At 38.1% G+C, this 16,033-nt stretch overlaps 1 protein-coding gene and 1 long non-coding RNA gene across 7 annotated transcripts in view; both read left to right on the top strand.

Moving 5' to 3' along the window:
• The window catches only part of ror1 (receptor tyrosine kinase-like orphan receptor 1), a 125,581-nt gene extending 121,288 nt beyond the window's left edge, over positions 1 to 4,293 (top strand). For both annotated transcript variants that reach the window (XM_058779960.1, XM_058779959.1), the window contains exon 10: positions 595 to 4,293. In XM_058779960.1, coding sequence (XP_058635943.1) covers positions 595 to 2,034 — 1,440 coding nt within the window. In that variant the 3' untranslated portion in view covers positions 2,035 to 4,293. The remainder of the gene's footprint in view (positions 1 to 594) is intronic.
• Positions 4,294 to 6,093: 1,800 nt separating this feature from the next.
• On the top strand, positions 6,094 to 15,807 carry LOC131542751 (uncharacterized). Of its 5 annotated transcripts, XR_009271782.1 has the most exons (6): positions 6,094 to 6,255; positions 6,391 to 6,532; positions 7,017 to 7,196; positions 7,834 to 8,067; positions 8,258 to 8,437; positions 14,503 to 15,807. It is a non-coding gene; the product is annotated as an uncharacterized LOC131542751 (long non-coding RNA). The 5 variants fall into 5 exon arrangements; XR_009271783.1 differs by lacking the exon at positions 7,834 to 8,067 and having other exon boundaries at positions 8,301 to 8,437; XR_009271779.1 differs by lacking the exon at positions 7,834 to 8,067.
• The last annotated feature ends 226 nt before the right edge of the window (positions 15,808 to 16,033 follow it).

The following is a 16,033-nucleotide window of genomic DNA, read 5'->3' as shown; positions in this document are numbered from 1 at the left end:
TGAAAGCATAATGCACTTGCTGCTTCAGATAACAGTTACAGCCGTTCTAATGACAAACAAAACACTCCATCTCCGTCATTCTCTGGTCAAAAACATTATTAACTCCATTTGAGCTTGATTTTCATATAATGTTAAATGCAAGTGTCTGATACAATACCAACGCTAACGACGCAGTGTTGTTAAATTATTAAATTTTTTGCACCCCCCCCAAAAGTCTATATATTTGGCAGATGTAAAGCATACATGTGTATGTTTTTTGTGTTAGTCCATTTTTATTTTATTTTATTATTATTATAACAGCTCAGGGATGTTCAAGGAGCAACATGTTTGTGCACTTTCTAAAGATTTTAGTTCTGTTTTTGAATAAAGGGTTGGAAATGAATGCTTTTCTTTTTTTATCCGATTCATCGATTAATCGAAAAAATAATCGACAGATTAATCGATTATTAAAATAATCGTTAGTTGCAGCCCTACTTATATATATACTTATTTTTGAATAATGTTACTTGATCACAAATCATTTACCACATTATTGCCTGATATCTGCAATAAATTTGCCAGCCCAGTCTTACTCTATTTCTTTCTCTTCTGTAGAGCAAAGCCAAAGAACTTCCTCTGTCTGCAGTGCGCTTCATGGAGGAGTTGGGCGAGAGCAGCTTTGGTAAGATCTACAAAGGCCACCTGTACCTGCCAGGCATGGAGCAAGCTCAGCTAGTGGCCATAAAAACACTGAAGGACATCTCAAGTGCACAACATTGGGGCGATTTCCAGCAGGAAGCATCTGTCCTGGCAGAACTCCATCATCCCAATGTGGTTTGTCTCCTGGGTGTCGTGACCCAGGAGCAGCCCGTCTGCATGCTCTTCGAGTTCCTAGCCCAAGGAGACCTCCACGAGTTCCTCATCATGCGCTCTCCCCACTCAGATGTGGGCTGCAGTAGCGACGAAGACGGTACCGTCAAGTCCAGCCTCGACCATGGAGACTTCCTTCACCTGGCCATTCAAGTCGCATCTGGGATGGAGTACCTCGCAAGCCACTTTTACGTCCACAAAGACCTTGCGGCAAGAAACATCCTGGTTGGTGAGCAACTTCACATCAAGATTTCCGATCTTGGTTTGTCGAGAGAAATCTACGTCTCAGATTATTACCGAGTCCAACCCAAAACGCTCGTTCCTATTCGCTGGATGCCACCAGAAGCCATCATTTACGGGAAGTACACAACAGACTCTGACATTTGGGCATTTGGTGTGGTTTTGTGGGAGATCTTCAGCTTTGGCCTGCAGCCCTTTTATGGTTTCAGCAACCAGGAAGTGATGGAGATGGTGCGGAAGAGGCAGTTGCTGCCCTGCCCAGAGGATTGCCCTCCTCGCATGTACGCGCTGATGACCGAGTGCTGGCAGGAGGGTCCTGCTCGACGGCCGAGATTCAAAGACATCCACACCCGACTACGCGCTTGGGAGGGTCTGTCCTCCCACGCCAGCTCCAGCACCCCATCCGGAGGCAACGCCACCACCCAGACTACCTCTCTGAGCGCCAGCCCTGTCAGCAACCTCAGCAGCCCACGTTACGCCGGATACATCTATGGAGCTCCGCAGAGCCTCCCGCCAGGACAAATCGCAGGCTTCATGGCAGCACCGATGCCTCAAAGCCAGCGCTTTATACCTGTAAACGGATTCCCTATCCCAACAGGCTATGCTGCCTTCCCTGCTGCCCATTTCGCTGCGACTCAGGGCCCTCCACAGGTGGTGCAGCACTGCCCTCCACCAAAGAGCCGGTCGCCCAGCAGTGCCAGCGGCTCAACCAGCACAGGTCATGTGACCAGCATCCCCTCCACAGGCTCCAATCATGACGCCAATACACCTTTGCTTTCTCATTGTGTCACTCTGACGCCCATGACGGCAGTGCCGGGCGGCACAATGCCAATGTTTGGACATATGGCACAGAAGGCCATGCAAATAGACCCGAGTCAGGCGGCGCTGTTGGCTGACACTAACAGACTGATATATAGTGAATCCATCATTACTGCCGATTTGTGAATACATGTTTTGTCCTGTATATTGATTTATTGAATTATTGATATTTTAATGATTTTTTTTTTCCTTACGTGTAAATATGAAATAGCCTGGACAAAAATGCGAAAGTTTATATTTTAATGTTGTTTTATAAATGTGTCTTAAAGGGATAGTTCACCCAAAAATGAAAATTCTGTCATTAATTACTCACCCTTATGTCATTCCAAACCCGTAAGACCTTCATTCATCTTTAGAACAAAAATTAAGATATTTTTTGTTGAAATCTGAGAGCTTTCTGAACCTGCATAGATAATAAGGGAACTCCACCACTGATGTCACATGGACTATTTTAACAATGTCCTTACTACATTTCTGGCCCTTGAACGTATCAGTTGCATTGCTCTCTATGTAGGGTCAGAAAGCTCTTGGATTTCATCAAAAATATCTTAATTTGTGTTCCAAAGATGAACAAAGGTCTTCCAGGTTTGGAACAACATGAGAGTGAGTAATTAACGACAGAATTTTCATTTTTGGGTGAACCACCCCTTTAAAAGAAACTTGTATATTCACATATTCTCTGTGAAGTTCATGCCACTTTTTTCGACTTAGTATGACTAAACGTGGCCTTAAAATTTCCTTTTTTCAACCAGAACTTTGAAATCATGCCCTTTCACGGTTGTTTTTGACACAGCTGTAGGTTTATCATCAGTTTTGTCTGCTTTTTCACTCATTAACTACTTCCTGAAAGGCTTCAGAATTGAAATCCACCCCTATAGCCGAAGTTCCCAAATTAAGGGAATAGTTTTGCAAATATCAATCACTGATGCCTTTATATGAAAAAAAAATATGGTCACCATATGTGCCTGCATTTTATTATAAAGTCAGGCATTTGTACATGTGGGAGAGAATGTGTTCTGTGATATTCTTCTGTTACTGTGGTGTTATTCAAATCATTTCAATACAGGAGACACACCAGGGCTGCGTTCGCTGTAAACCAGTGACTTCTCAGGCAATATTTGTGTTTCTAAGGTACTGCCAGGCTTTTGAAGTGGCATACGGTGTAGCTGCAACAAAATGGCGAGAACTTTGGTCTTAACCAAGCAAATATTTAAACATCTTGGTATTCATTCTTGCTAGGAAATTAAGAGTTCACCCAAAAATGAACATTTTATCATCATTTACTCATTTTGTGTTCGGCAGAAGAAAACGTGAATTACGGAAAAAATAAAATAAAATTGGGTGAATCCCTTTTAAGTCAAAAACTGTCAAAATTGGACAGAAACCTACATTTATACACAAACTGACTGCTAACTTTCAGATGTATTTTTTTCTTTCAGCTCAACTGGAATCGCATAACGTTATATCGATGAAGAAACACAATCATTGGATTCAGATGTGCCTTTTTGCCTTCCTACCTCCGTATACAGCATTTTTCAGCTTTCGGACATAGCCCGGGTTATTTATATATATATATTTTTTTGTCTTTTAGTAATATAAGCGAAATTCAGGCAACCACAAAACATTCTCGTGATTTTTATATTCTGTAGGCCTAACGTTACGTGACCCAGAGCATACATTAATATTTTAAACTGTCAGGATAACTTTTTTTTTTTTTTTTTTGTCGTCTTAACGAGTCGTCAATTTTTCACATCACTGTTTGGCAAAGCATATGTGAAATCTGTCCTAAAACTGGCGCAGAACATTTTCTACAATAAACTCCTCACTACCTATAGAATGTAATGTAATGCCTAAAAAAGTCCTCTAGAGGTCAGTGTCACTCTGCGACTCTGATTGAATGAAGTTCTTTATTTGTCTCATGTTAATACTGTATGTGCTTGCGATTTTCAGCTTTCATTTGATGTTTGTTAACTTTATTCTCTCTCTGAGTTTGTAGCTTGTTTAATCTCTTAAAATTTCACAGAAACAGAGGTTAAACAAATCATTTTAGTAAGCAGCTGTATGTCATGGTAACTCTAAGTTTGGTTTGTTGCTATGCAACGGTTTAATTCAACGACACCCTTTTCCTGTGTTGAAGACAATCAAGAATTTATCTTTTATGCAGGGTACAGTGTTTGTGAAGACATGATTGCTTGTGACCTATGCCTTTTGGACAATCTCGTGAAGTGTCATGACATTTCATGAACAGACGTTTTTGCATGATAAACTGATGTGTAGATCAATGGTTTATTTTTATATGATTTGTCACGCAATTTTACATCAATATCGCAGTCTTATTATTGTACGTCTGAACATACAGTGTGTTGACATTATAAAAGCCACTTAAAGAAACAGCTTGGTTCAATGTCATTTCTTTATCAAGTTCTTTATCACATGTTCATCATGTTCATGAACATCGTTCATATCTTTCAAATATTCTGTTCATGATTATGTAGGCTATAATATTTAACTGCTATAATAACTGCTCTCTTTGTATATGCCACATACAGATATCAGGGTTGTTGCAGCAAGAGCATTTCACGTGTGTCACCAGAAGAGGGCAATGTAGTGTTAGGTTGATTTCAAACATTAGGATCCCATACGAAAATTAACCATGGTTTATTATAGTAAAATTGTAGTAACCATGTTTTTTGGCGATTGATTACGAAAATAAACCCCAGGTTTACTACTAATACCATGGTTAAAATATGGTTAGTGTAGCAAAACCATGGTTAATTTCGTTACCATGGTTTGAATAATTTTTATGTATTTTTTTGGCTTCATTTGTAGTAAAACCATGCTTAATTTTCATAAGGGATATTCTGGGGATGAGCTCGCTAACTGTAGGATACTTGTCTTGTTTTATATACTTGTTTTAACAATACTTGTGAGGACCAAATGTCCTCTCTTACATTGTGAAGTACTTTGGCAAGCCACTAGTGAGGACATTTTACTGGTCCTCACCATTTAAAAAGGTTTATAAATCAGCCAAAAGATGTTTTTTTTATTTAAGTCTAGTGTTCTGCATGTGTGTTTGTGTGTGCGCGCACCTGTTTTTCTATCCCGGTGAATACTTAAACTTGAATACACACAGACTCATGGGGACTTGTGTCACCGTGGGGACCTAAATTGAGGTCCCAATGGGTAAACAAGCTTATAAATCATACAGAATGAGTTTTTTGAGAATGTAGAAATGCAGAAAGTTTCCTGTAAGGGGTAGGTTTAGGTGTAGGATTGGTTTAGGGAGATAGAAAATACCATTTGTACAGTAGAAAAATCATTACGCCTATGGAGAGTTTTGTATTCAGAGATACCTGACAAAATCTCCCCAAACCTCCTTTCGGGATGTCTCCATTAGTAAAAATGGTAAACAAAGATAAAATTAGGTTAAAATATAATATTTAACTAGCTGTATATAAAACCAATGGAGACAAAAATGCAAGAAGTCTATGCAATGTGCCCATTTAGGTAAACGTGAGTGTCTGCATGTGAATGGTTTACATTATAATACTGCACGCATTTCAAAGGTACGTCAAACTATTTTCCTTGGCACTGGATAAACAAATCTTCTCAAAAGACTAACAAGTCCAGCATGTTTGCCAAAAGAAATGATGTGCACATGACTTTATGATTACACCCATAAAGACTCAAAAAACTCCTGACCTTGAACACAGAACATTCAGCATTCAGAGGAGAGGGGTTTGATGTTGGGAATGTTTTTGATCAGTTCTGCTCTCCGGTTTCTTATCTGGAACAGTCCCAGGAAGGCCATCCCGTCTCTGGCTCTGGAATGCCATGTAAATCCACACCAGGGCAATGTGTGTCAAAGTGCCATTTATGAGAGAAAAATATAACAATATAATAGGCTTTTAACAATAGGCTACATATCATCCCAAAGACTTATGATTATGAAGATGAGGAAGAAACAGAGGGAAAAAACAAGACTAGGCATGCTCATCTTCTTTCAATTTAACATAATTAAACACATTCAATGATATATAATAATATAAATCAATAATTATTATTATACATGATTACAATGACTTGTGATATAATTTGCAAATAGTAGGGCTGGGTAGATGACAGACAATGGTTATGACTGGCCTGGCTTTGGATGAAACCCCATAACGGCAGATGGGATCCAGGTGTGCGGTTGATAATGGGCCAGGGGTGGATCTGGGCACGACAAGAGCCAGTGAACCTCAGGATGGGCTTCCCAAGGTGTGGTTGAGAAAAAGAATGGCAAAAATATGGAGCATGGAAATTATGTAGTGAATAGTTGTCTCAAACACTGTTGTATTCCAAACGGTATGAGTTATTTGAACAAATCCTCCTTTTTCTTCCTTTTGTATGACTAACTTTTACATTCATTTACAATGCAATTTCATCTTTTTGAATTTCATGCAAACACATTTGCTTATTTGTTTGTTATCACATCCTCAGGTTATCACTGGCTATACAGCATACAGCTAAAATGCCAAGCTTCACTAGGTAAAGTCCAAGAACTTTGTCAACCCCACCCCAATGAAAAATAGATGAAGGCTTAAAATTTTGATGAGGCCCCAAACCACAACTTGTCAATCCTGTGAGCATTCAAAATAATCCTTTCAGTCTCCCCTCAGTTAAGCTTCTCTTGTTTTTACAAGAGACAGTGAGAAACAACAAATCTTTCTGTTATGAGTAAGCATGATTATGAGATTAAGAGAAAACATTAGCATAGCGTTAACCAATGCTACAGATTAAATGTGTTTTGAAAACATACATGCTAATGTGCTAATATGCTATGCTAATATTTTCTCCCTGTATGCCTAGACTGGTATTATGAATTCTATGACAAGTCTTAATATCTTATTTGGTGCATCTTTTAAGTAATTGTGTCTTGCTTTAAAATCAGACAAAAATAATTGTTATTAGTGTTCTAGAGAAATCACAAAACAAAATGCAAATGAATTTGTGCCAGCTTATAACAGACACCCACCTTTCTACAGTGGTAATTTTGGTTTATTTAAATAAAAAAGATATATTGCTTTGTAAAGCTATATGATGTCCATGCCCTTTTTAACCATTAGGAACAAGTGCCAGATTTGAAATCTGTAAATGAAGATCTTTCTCTGAGGATAGTGCCAGTCTTTTGGTTGGTACAACAAGATCTCCCTCAAGAGCTGACCTTATTTGGATCAAGCATTACATCAGCTCTCTATTCCTTCCAAGTCACTGTAGTTAAGCCATGGAGAGTCAACATGTGACAGGTAACCTGAAGACGATCAGTTGCTCTCCTCAATTAAGAGCTGTTCCTCAAGGGGCTACTTTGAAGAAACATCTTTAACCTACCTGAAAGGCCCATCAGCCATTTGTATAGTTCTTTTGAGTTTGCATAGGGATGTGTGCAAATAGTGAATGTGAATATTTTGAGTGTTTGGCTGTGCTTTCAAGTGAGATATGAGATATGATATGAGTTCTGATGAAAGGGTGAGTCATAGTAATGAAAACATTCTATATTAATTTGCTTCCATTTGTCAGTTTGGCTGAGAAGGTATCTCTTCACAAATATGAAAGAGCAACAACAGAAAACTAAAGAGTGGGAGGACATGGATTAATCAAATTATAGCATCCACCATAGTGATCTTAGTCAGGGTAGACATATTCCATATTAAATTATATATCAAAATGAAAATTAGGACTTTAATGTCATACTGTAGGCTATTCATCTTAAGGCAAGGCTACTACAAGACTTTTGCACAGATTTTTGCACCAATCCGATGCTATAGTCTATGCTAATTGTCAAAAGTCAGAGCCAGTCTGTAGATTTTATGCAGTAGGAGTTGGCAATTCACAGAAAATTGCATAGTGTATGATGGGCACAGACTTTTTTTTTTTTTTTTTTAGCTTCCATCCAGTCGGAGGAGATCAAATGTGTTTGATAATAATGTGTTTTGTGATTAATTGGCGGCCGATGAGCATGTCGCACTAAACAAAGATTGCCAATTTTGGCCTACGATGAAATTGTCAAAATGGTCTCCAATGGCAAAACCATGACCAAAATTGCACAGTGTCGGCCAGAAAATACAATATTTCTTCAGTGTTGTGAAGCCCGGTGCAAAGGCCACAAAGTACATTCAGGTAGGCATAATCAAAAAGCATCTGAGAGCTGATGTGCTCTAGTTCCAGGATAAAAGGCAGAGTGGTGCGAGAGAGAGAGAGAGAATGAAATGCTGGTATAAAGTTACTGTGTTTTTTCTCCCGGGCCCTCACTCTTATCTATTCCCATCATCTCTTTCTTTCTCACTTTCACTCTCCCTCTTTGCCGCAGACAAATCCTCAATTGTCAGGGTACGTGTGAACTGTTGTTTCAGAGCGGACGACAGCCAGTTGACCCCTGGACAAAGAAGTGCACTGTCCGGAGCATGGTGCTCTGATCTTAAGCAGTACAGATGAACAGAAGGTCTTCTGACTTCCTCAAGTGGCCAATCTTCTTTATTAAGACCTCAGGGTATGTGGCTAACCATTATTTCTGTGACTCGTTTAGCTAAATGACAGCTATCAACTCCAATGTATGTAAACATGCTTTATCTAATGTTAGAAAAGTGCTGTTGGAGGTTTTAATGTATTTAAATAATGGAATTTTATTGATAGCATTTTGAATGTCATGAATTAATAATCATGATTTAATAAACAAGAATTTAGTATTGGAGGTGACAACTTTTACAACAGTTACAGGATACACAATTACAGTTTATTAAAGGCACAAATTATGAGATGCAAGAAATCTAAAGAGAGCCAGTTCTTGAGTTTTGGCCAAGAATGTGAGGATGATTTAAGGCTAACAGTTGTATTTGCCATGTTTTCGACATATCCAAATCTTTGGTGAAATGCAGTATTTTACAAGAATTTTAAAAAAATTGTCGAAAGGCAACATGACTGACCTTGGAACCACATATTAACTAGCTTGCACAGATAACGTAGTCAATGGTTGGTTTTCCATTGCAGACAACCGAAACAGGTATTACAGGAGAGGTTTTCCTTCGACATTTGTGCTTTCCAAAGCTTTAGTGAACACAATACAGCTTGAATTACTGCAATTTGGCAGCACAATGGAGAAAGAAGGTATAATGAGAAGAGCTGTTTCATCTGGGAGTATCAGGCTGAAAAACGGTTGTAGCTAATGAGGGAATTTTTTTCTCGTCTCATTACCGACCAGTTTATTTGGCTAGTGATACCTGTGATGAAGACTGTTTAAGGAGAAAAATTAACTCTGCGTTGCCTATGTATCCATCATCAGTCCATTCATCCTCTCAGTCTTCTAGAGGAGAAAAACAACATAATGCTCTTTAATGTCTTCCATGTGCTTTTGGGGTTCATGAGTAATTCGGAATGCGTTCACTCAATCCCCTTCCTCTTCATTTTTATTGTTTTTTTTTTTTTTTTTTTGCTTTCTATTATGTTCTGTGTTCTTTCTTACTGTTGCTGCCAATTTCCCTCTCTCTTCTTCTCTCCCCCCGTCTCCCCCCTCTCTTTCTGTTTCTCCTATATTTGCACGTATGTTTCCACTCAGCCCAAAATTCTTTCCAATTCTAAGGCCTCTTCCCCCAGGCTAAAAGGAGGGGCCAGATCTGGGGCCAGTTTTCATGACCTGGATCAGCGTGTTTCTGCGTACTCTCCTTTCTTTTACAGAATAATCCATATACTATTACATAACAACATCCTCTTGAGTTACAGACTTGGTTCCCACCTGTACAACACTGAATTATTGGAAAGGTCTGTATTTGGGTCTGTTGTTTGATTCGTTTTTATCAGACGGCTGGTTCTTTATTAAGATTTTGTGTACAAGCCATTCATAGATTCGGTTCACAATACACAGACCCAATTATGAGATCAACTTAAATTCAAACATCATGTGCCTATAGAAACCTCCCAAACTCTGACACAAAACGCTTAATGTCCAACAGACATTGTATCCTCAGTCACTCTAGACTTACTCATGGCAGTCTGCCCAGTGCAAAAAGCCAAAGCCTCCAGGAAATAATCCTACATGGGGCTGGTTTTTACGTTAACTTTAAATTATTGTCACTGAGGAAATGTTCCACCTTAAAGATTTACAGGACACCTGTAGAGAAGGGCCTGTTTTCTAATACATGAATATGATTAGAATTTTTTAAGCGTGTTCTGTGTTTCTTAGTTGCAGTATAATGGATGTGACTGCAGATTTTGTGCTTCATAATTTGTGATGTTTTAAGATAGAAATATTATTTGTAGCCAGTGCAACTCTGTGTAATTGGAGATCTTCACATCTTGAACACACATTGCTAAGAGCACTAACTTTAATAACAGAGCACCACTATTAAAAAATGAACTTTTGAGCTCTCATAAATATGCTGCACAGAAACCTTAAATACACTCGTGGTCAGAATTGTTGGTACCCTTGGCAAATATGATCAAAGAAGGCTCTGAAAATAAACCTGCATTATTAATCCTTTTGATCTTTTATTTAAAAAAAAAATCACAAAAGTCTAACCTTTCATTGAACTAAAACAATTGAAAATGGGAGAAAATCTCATTATGAACTAAATGTTTTTCTCAAATACACGCTGAACACAATTATTGGTACCCCTAGAAATTCTTATAAGTAAAATATCTCTGAAGTATATTCCCATTCATATTTACAATTTTGAGCTCTCCAGGGGGATTATGAGCATGAAATTATCCAGCCATGGCTTCCTGTTTCACTGAAATATAAATAGGAGGGAAAACAAAGCCCAGATTCCCTCAATCATCCATCACAATGAGAAAAACCAAAGAATATATTTCTGATGTGCAGCAAAAGATAATTGAGCCTCACAAATTAGTGAAGTGGCTTTAAGAAAAGAGCTAGAGCAGTGAAAATTCCCATTTCCACCATCAGGGCAATAACTAAGAATTTCCAATCAACATAAAATGTTACGAAACTGCCTGGAAGATGACGTGTGTCTATATAGTCCTAATGCACGGTGAGAAGGAGAGTTTGAGTGACTAAAGACTCTCCAAGGACCACAGCTGGAGAACTGCAGAAAATAGTTGAGTCTCAGGGTCAGAAAACCTTAAAGAAAAATGTCAAACAGCACCTACATCACCACATGTTGTTTGGGAGGGTTTCAAGAAAAATTCTCCTAGCTCATCCAGAAACAAACTCCAGCATATTCAGTTATCAGACACGACTGGAACTTCAAATGGGACTGGCTTCTATGGTCAGATGAAACTAAAAATTTAGCTTTTTAGCAGCAAACACTCAAGATGGATTTGGTGAACACAGGGATAAAAATGTACCCCATGTGTATAATGAAATATACTGCTGTATTTTTGATGTTGTGGGCCTATATTTCTGCTGGAGGTCCTAGACATCTTGTTTAGACACATGGCATCATGGATTCTATCAAATACCAACAGATAAAAAATCAATAAGTGACTGACTCTGTTAGAAATCTTATAATGGGCCATGTTTGGATCTTCCAACCGTACAATAATCCAAACACAAACCTCAAAAACAACACAAAAATGGGTCACTGAGCACAAAACCAAGCTTCTGCTATGGCCATTCCAGTCCTCTGACCTGAACCCTATAGAAAATAAGTGGGATGAACTGAAGAGAAGAAGCACCAACATGGAGCTGGGAATCTAAAGGGTCTGGAGTGATTCTGGATGAAGGAATGGTCTCTGATCTCTTGTCAGGTGTTCTCTAACCTCGTCAGGCATTATAGGAGAACATTTAGAGCTGTTAAACTGGCAAATGGAGGTTTCAAAAAGTATTGAATAAAAGGGTGCCGTTAATTGTGGCCAATGTGTATTAGAGAAAAACATTTATTTCATAATGATATTTCCCCCCATTTTAAATTCTTATTCTCCAATGAAAGGTTAGATTTTTGTGAATTTTTTCAAAAGGATTAACAATGCATAGCCGTCTTTGATCATATTTACCAAGGGTACCAACAATTCTGACCACGTGTGTATAAGAACTGCATTAAATTCAGTCATTTACTTTCCCTCATATTTATAGAAACCTATATGACTGACTTTAATCTGTAAAACCACAAAAGGAAGCAGAATGTTGATCTGATATTTCCATATAATGAAGATAACTAAGAAGCTTCAGAAAATAACCAAAAAAACAAAAAAAACAATAAACTTTATCCATAAGACTCATAAACTATATTTAAAGTCTTCTAAAATCATATGCTAGATGTATGTGAGGTAAATACTAAATTTAAATTTAAATAGATGCTGATAATCTTCTCCATCATAACTCTGGAATCTCATTTAGGTTTGCCTATAAGGCACAAGGTTTTTTGTCAGTGATGCCAAATGTCATTAATTCTCATATGTCTTGTAACTGATAAAGATGTTATGCACATATTCAGTTCAAAGAATAGGATTTGAGAGACATTGTGACCTACAAAAGAAGGAAAATCATTTGGGTTTAGAACAACAAGAATGTAAGAAATTAATTTTTAGGTAAACTGCCCCTTTAAGGTTCAGGTAACTTTACTTTATAAATCATCCAAGAACTCTTTTGGTGCAGTTCTCGTTTCCATGGTAACATGGACTCCTTTGATTGGTGGAGCTGCTCGCATCAGGATTATGAGTAGTGTTATGGGTATTAAAGACAATTTGTTTAAAACTACTTTGAAATCACTCTGACTTGTGGCTTTTATGGAAGCATAGATCATCGCTTAACAATCTCAGAGCTCATTGAAGACCTGTCTTGAAAGGTTTATATGTTATCTCAAATATATTTCTCTGTGGAGAAAATGAATGAGGTTTTTATTACACTCTGTAGAGCCTGATTTCATTGCTATATCCTCACTACAGCATACTTACAGCTGAAATTCATAACCAGACCATCATCTTCATCATTTTGGATTTACTATCATCTTTCGTAGTATCTTGCTAAAGTTCTGCTTAAACCCAATGGCTAATGGAAATGACTTTGAATATGTTGTTCGCTTTTGCTTGCTAATGTCTCAGTCCTCAGCACAGCCAGAAATAGAAAATAGCATCATCTGGGAATCGGCTTAGTCCTCAAAGCTCACTATACTGCTCTGATGTTGAAATAGTTTGGGGGGGGGAGAAAAGTGCAGAACCAGATTCAGTTTCACTCATTTGTAAAAAGGCAGGAATAAGGTTGTCATGGCAACACTGGTAGGTTTAAACTCCCTCCAAATTACCCCTTAAAACCTACATTAAAAAGAGTATAAAACATAATAGAGAGCCATGGTACCATTTATTTTTGGGTGCAAAACTCTCTGGAAAGGCTTGGTCCTTTTTTATTCGGCTGTTCGGCCCAGCGAGAGTTCAGGCTATGAGACCGTTTTAATGATGCCTGCTTGAATCACATCCATCTGCTCATTATTTAGGCCTAGTTTTGCGGCTGGCTCAAATTAAAAACTGATAGTGGCTACTCCCAGACTTCCTTCTTTGAGGTGAGGTCCATGGTTCCTCCAAGACTAATGCTGTGTCCGAAATCAAATAGTCTCTGTATGTACCACATTTGTATAAGAACTGTGTCACCACTAAAAACAGTGTGTTCCATGTATGAACGTGTGTAGTATGAATCACATTAGCCGGGTTTCCATTACAGATTTGTGCAAAAATTTTGCAATATTTTATAAATGTTGATAAAAAACCTATTGTGAATTGACGGCGTTTTCATTAACCGATGTTATGCAACTAAAATGTAATTTTCTCCTCTCGTGATAAGTCATGGCGACGGATGTTGTTAGGTTTACGTATATTGCAGCCATTATTTTTATATATGCGTGTATCTTCAGTGAAGATTTTATACTTGAGACCGGCCACGTACAAGGTGTTTCTTGGAGATTTTATTACATTTAAAAAATGATCATGTGACTTTTACGTATGCCAGGTGACCTGTAAATGCGAGAAAGAAAAAAAAAATTCCAAGTTTCTGTTGCAGTTTTGTGATATAGGCTATTCCTTATTCGAATTGCCTGGAAAAAAAATTTAAAAAACTTTTTTGCAATATATGGGAGTTTTTACGAAATTGACGTCTTTCCATTGGGTGTATTTTCAATTCGCAATTTCAGTTTGCTCAATTTGAAGGGTAATGGAAACGCATTACTGTCATGTGACCTATGCCGACAATTGCGTTGCTTCACTGCCATTGACAACTCCTCTAATGTGTCCTCATAGGATAGTTAAGTTCTTACTTGATTTGAACTTTGGAAATTTTGACAGAAGTAGTAGGACATCCAGGTAAATTTGGCCTGCTGCTTTATTTTCACCTATTGCATAACAGGGAAGTAGGACATTGTATTGGTTCCATTGTGTAGTGTTGCCCCACCCACAGTTAAATCTCTAATTCTACTTTTCATAACTGTACATTAAATATTAAATGTCTTCCGATTAGGTGTGAATTTGCCATAGACAAACTGCTTTTTGCTGTAAGTTTGTCACATTGTGCTTATTGTTATTAAAAGGCTGAACATTTATTTATCATCACATACTGGGAAAATGCACTTTCCATATTAAATACTGTTGTAAATGGAAACATCTTGTTTCTTGCAGGTTCCTTTCAAGTCTTCAGATATTCTCAGAGAGAGTAGAGTGAACACCAGTGGGCCACTGAACCCCATGTGAAGAGGACCTGTTTCAAGAAAAGGTCATGTAAAGGAATGTGGCCCCTTGTGGGGTCAGAGTTTAAAAGTCGGGGGTCAGCCTTCGTTCTTTTAATGGTGCCGTCCACTGTTCTAAGAGCAGAGCAGAACTAAAAACAACCCAACACGTTCTTTCTCTTTGTCTTCTGTTGCCCAGTGGAACCAAAACAAGAGACTGTAGTTTAAATTAAGAAACAGTGTTCCTCAAGCTTTTGAAATCTGTGGAGAACCACTAATTTAGAGCACAGTTGTCTTTGTTAGTGCCACTCTATCAAATCTTTCATACTGTATTCTATATGCATGCACGTTCTTGCTCTCCCTTTATCACTTCAGAGCAGGTGGCTTTGTGGAACTGCAGACTAATTAGAATTATGTAAATGAAATAATCCACTGAGTCAAATTCTCAGCCACTAACTACTAATCACTATGATTCTTATGCAATTATGTATTTTGCTACAGGTAAATGACATAGCAGGCAAGGGAACATGAAGGTTTGAATGTAATGATTTTAATGTTTTTTGATGTGATCTGTTTCAGTTTTGTTTTTATGTTTTGGATCATTTTAATGTTATATTTGTGTGCACATTTATTGGCAGTTTGAGTGTAAAAAAATCTGCCATGGCAATAAAGCACACTAAAATTGTTAAAAGTTTTTGCAGACATATTAATATTCTGTGAAGTTCCAAAGTCTGTATTTTCAGCTTAAAAATACTGACCACTATGCCGCAGCTTTTTGTTACTGCTAATGAGACTGGAATCTCTCCTGCTGTTTAATGGGGCTAGAAAAATACCATACTTGTGCACGTTCCTCGGCCTAACCCTGGCCACATACTAAATTACAGCTTGGGCTGGTGTGCACATGTGTATGGACTTAGAAAAATGATAAACTAGCACAATAACACATTAACTCAGCACCACTAAAGAAGAGCACAACATATGCAAGATATGTAAATATACCACTTATTTCCAATGTATGCAGTGCTGATACATTATTGCGAACTATCAGCCATGTTTCAACGGTCATGAAATTTTCATATGAAACAGTCGAAATGCAAAGCGTGTAGCTCGTCTATTCCAGTTTCTGTGCTCTGCAGGCATCGGCAGCAGCAGGAGGAGAAACTGCGGGCTGTGGTGATGCTCCTTTCATCTCCTCTGGCTGTGGATCAAGCAGTGTGTGCTGCCCCCACCCGCACTCACTCCTCCTCTTCCCCCTTCCTCCCTTCATCCTCCACCCAGCTCCTGTCTGGAGAAGGCACTGATGCAGCATCCCAGCGGATTTCATTCATCAGCAGCATATACCCGGTTTTTAACCCACATGTTTGTTGAGATTGACTTTACTGTTTTTTATTTTGTATTTCTTTCTTTATTGTTTATGTTTAAGGTCCCAAAGAGGAATCCACATACATTTAAACATTCAAACATAAGATATTAATATATAGATG

Source organism: Onychostoma macrolepis, chromosome 06 (genome assembly GCF_012432095.1).
Source record: "Onychostoma macrolepis isolate SWU-2019 chromosome 06, ASM1243209v1, whole genome shotgun sequence".
Classification (NCBI taxonomy): domain Eukaryota; kingdom Metazoa; phylum Chordata; class Actinopteri; order Cypriniformes; family Cyprinidae; genus Onychostoma; species Onychostoma macrolepis.
This window is presented reverse-complemented; position numbering and strand designations above follow the sequence as displayed.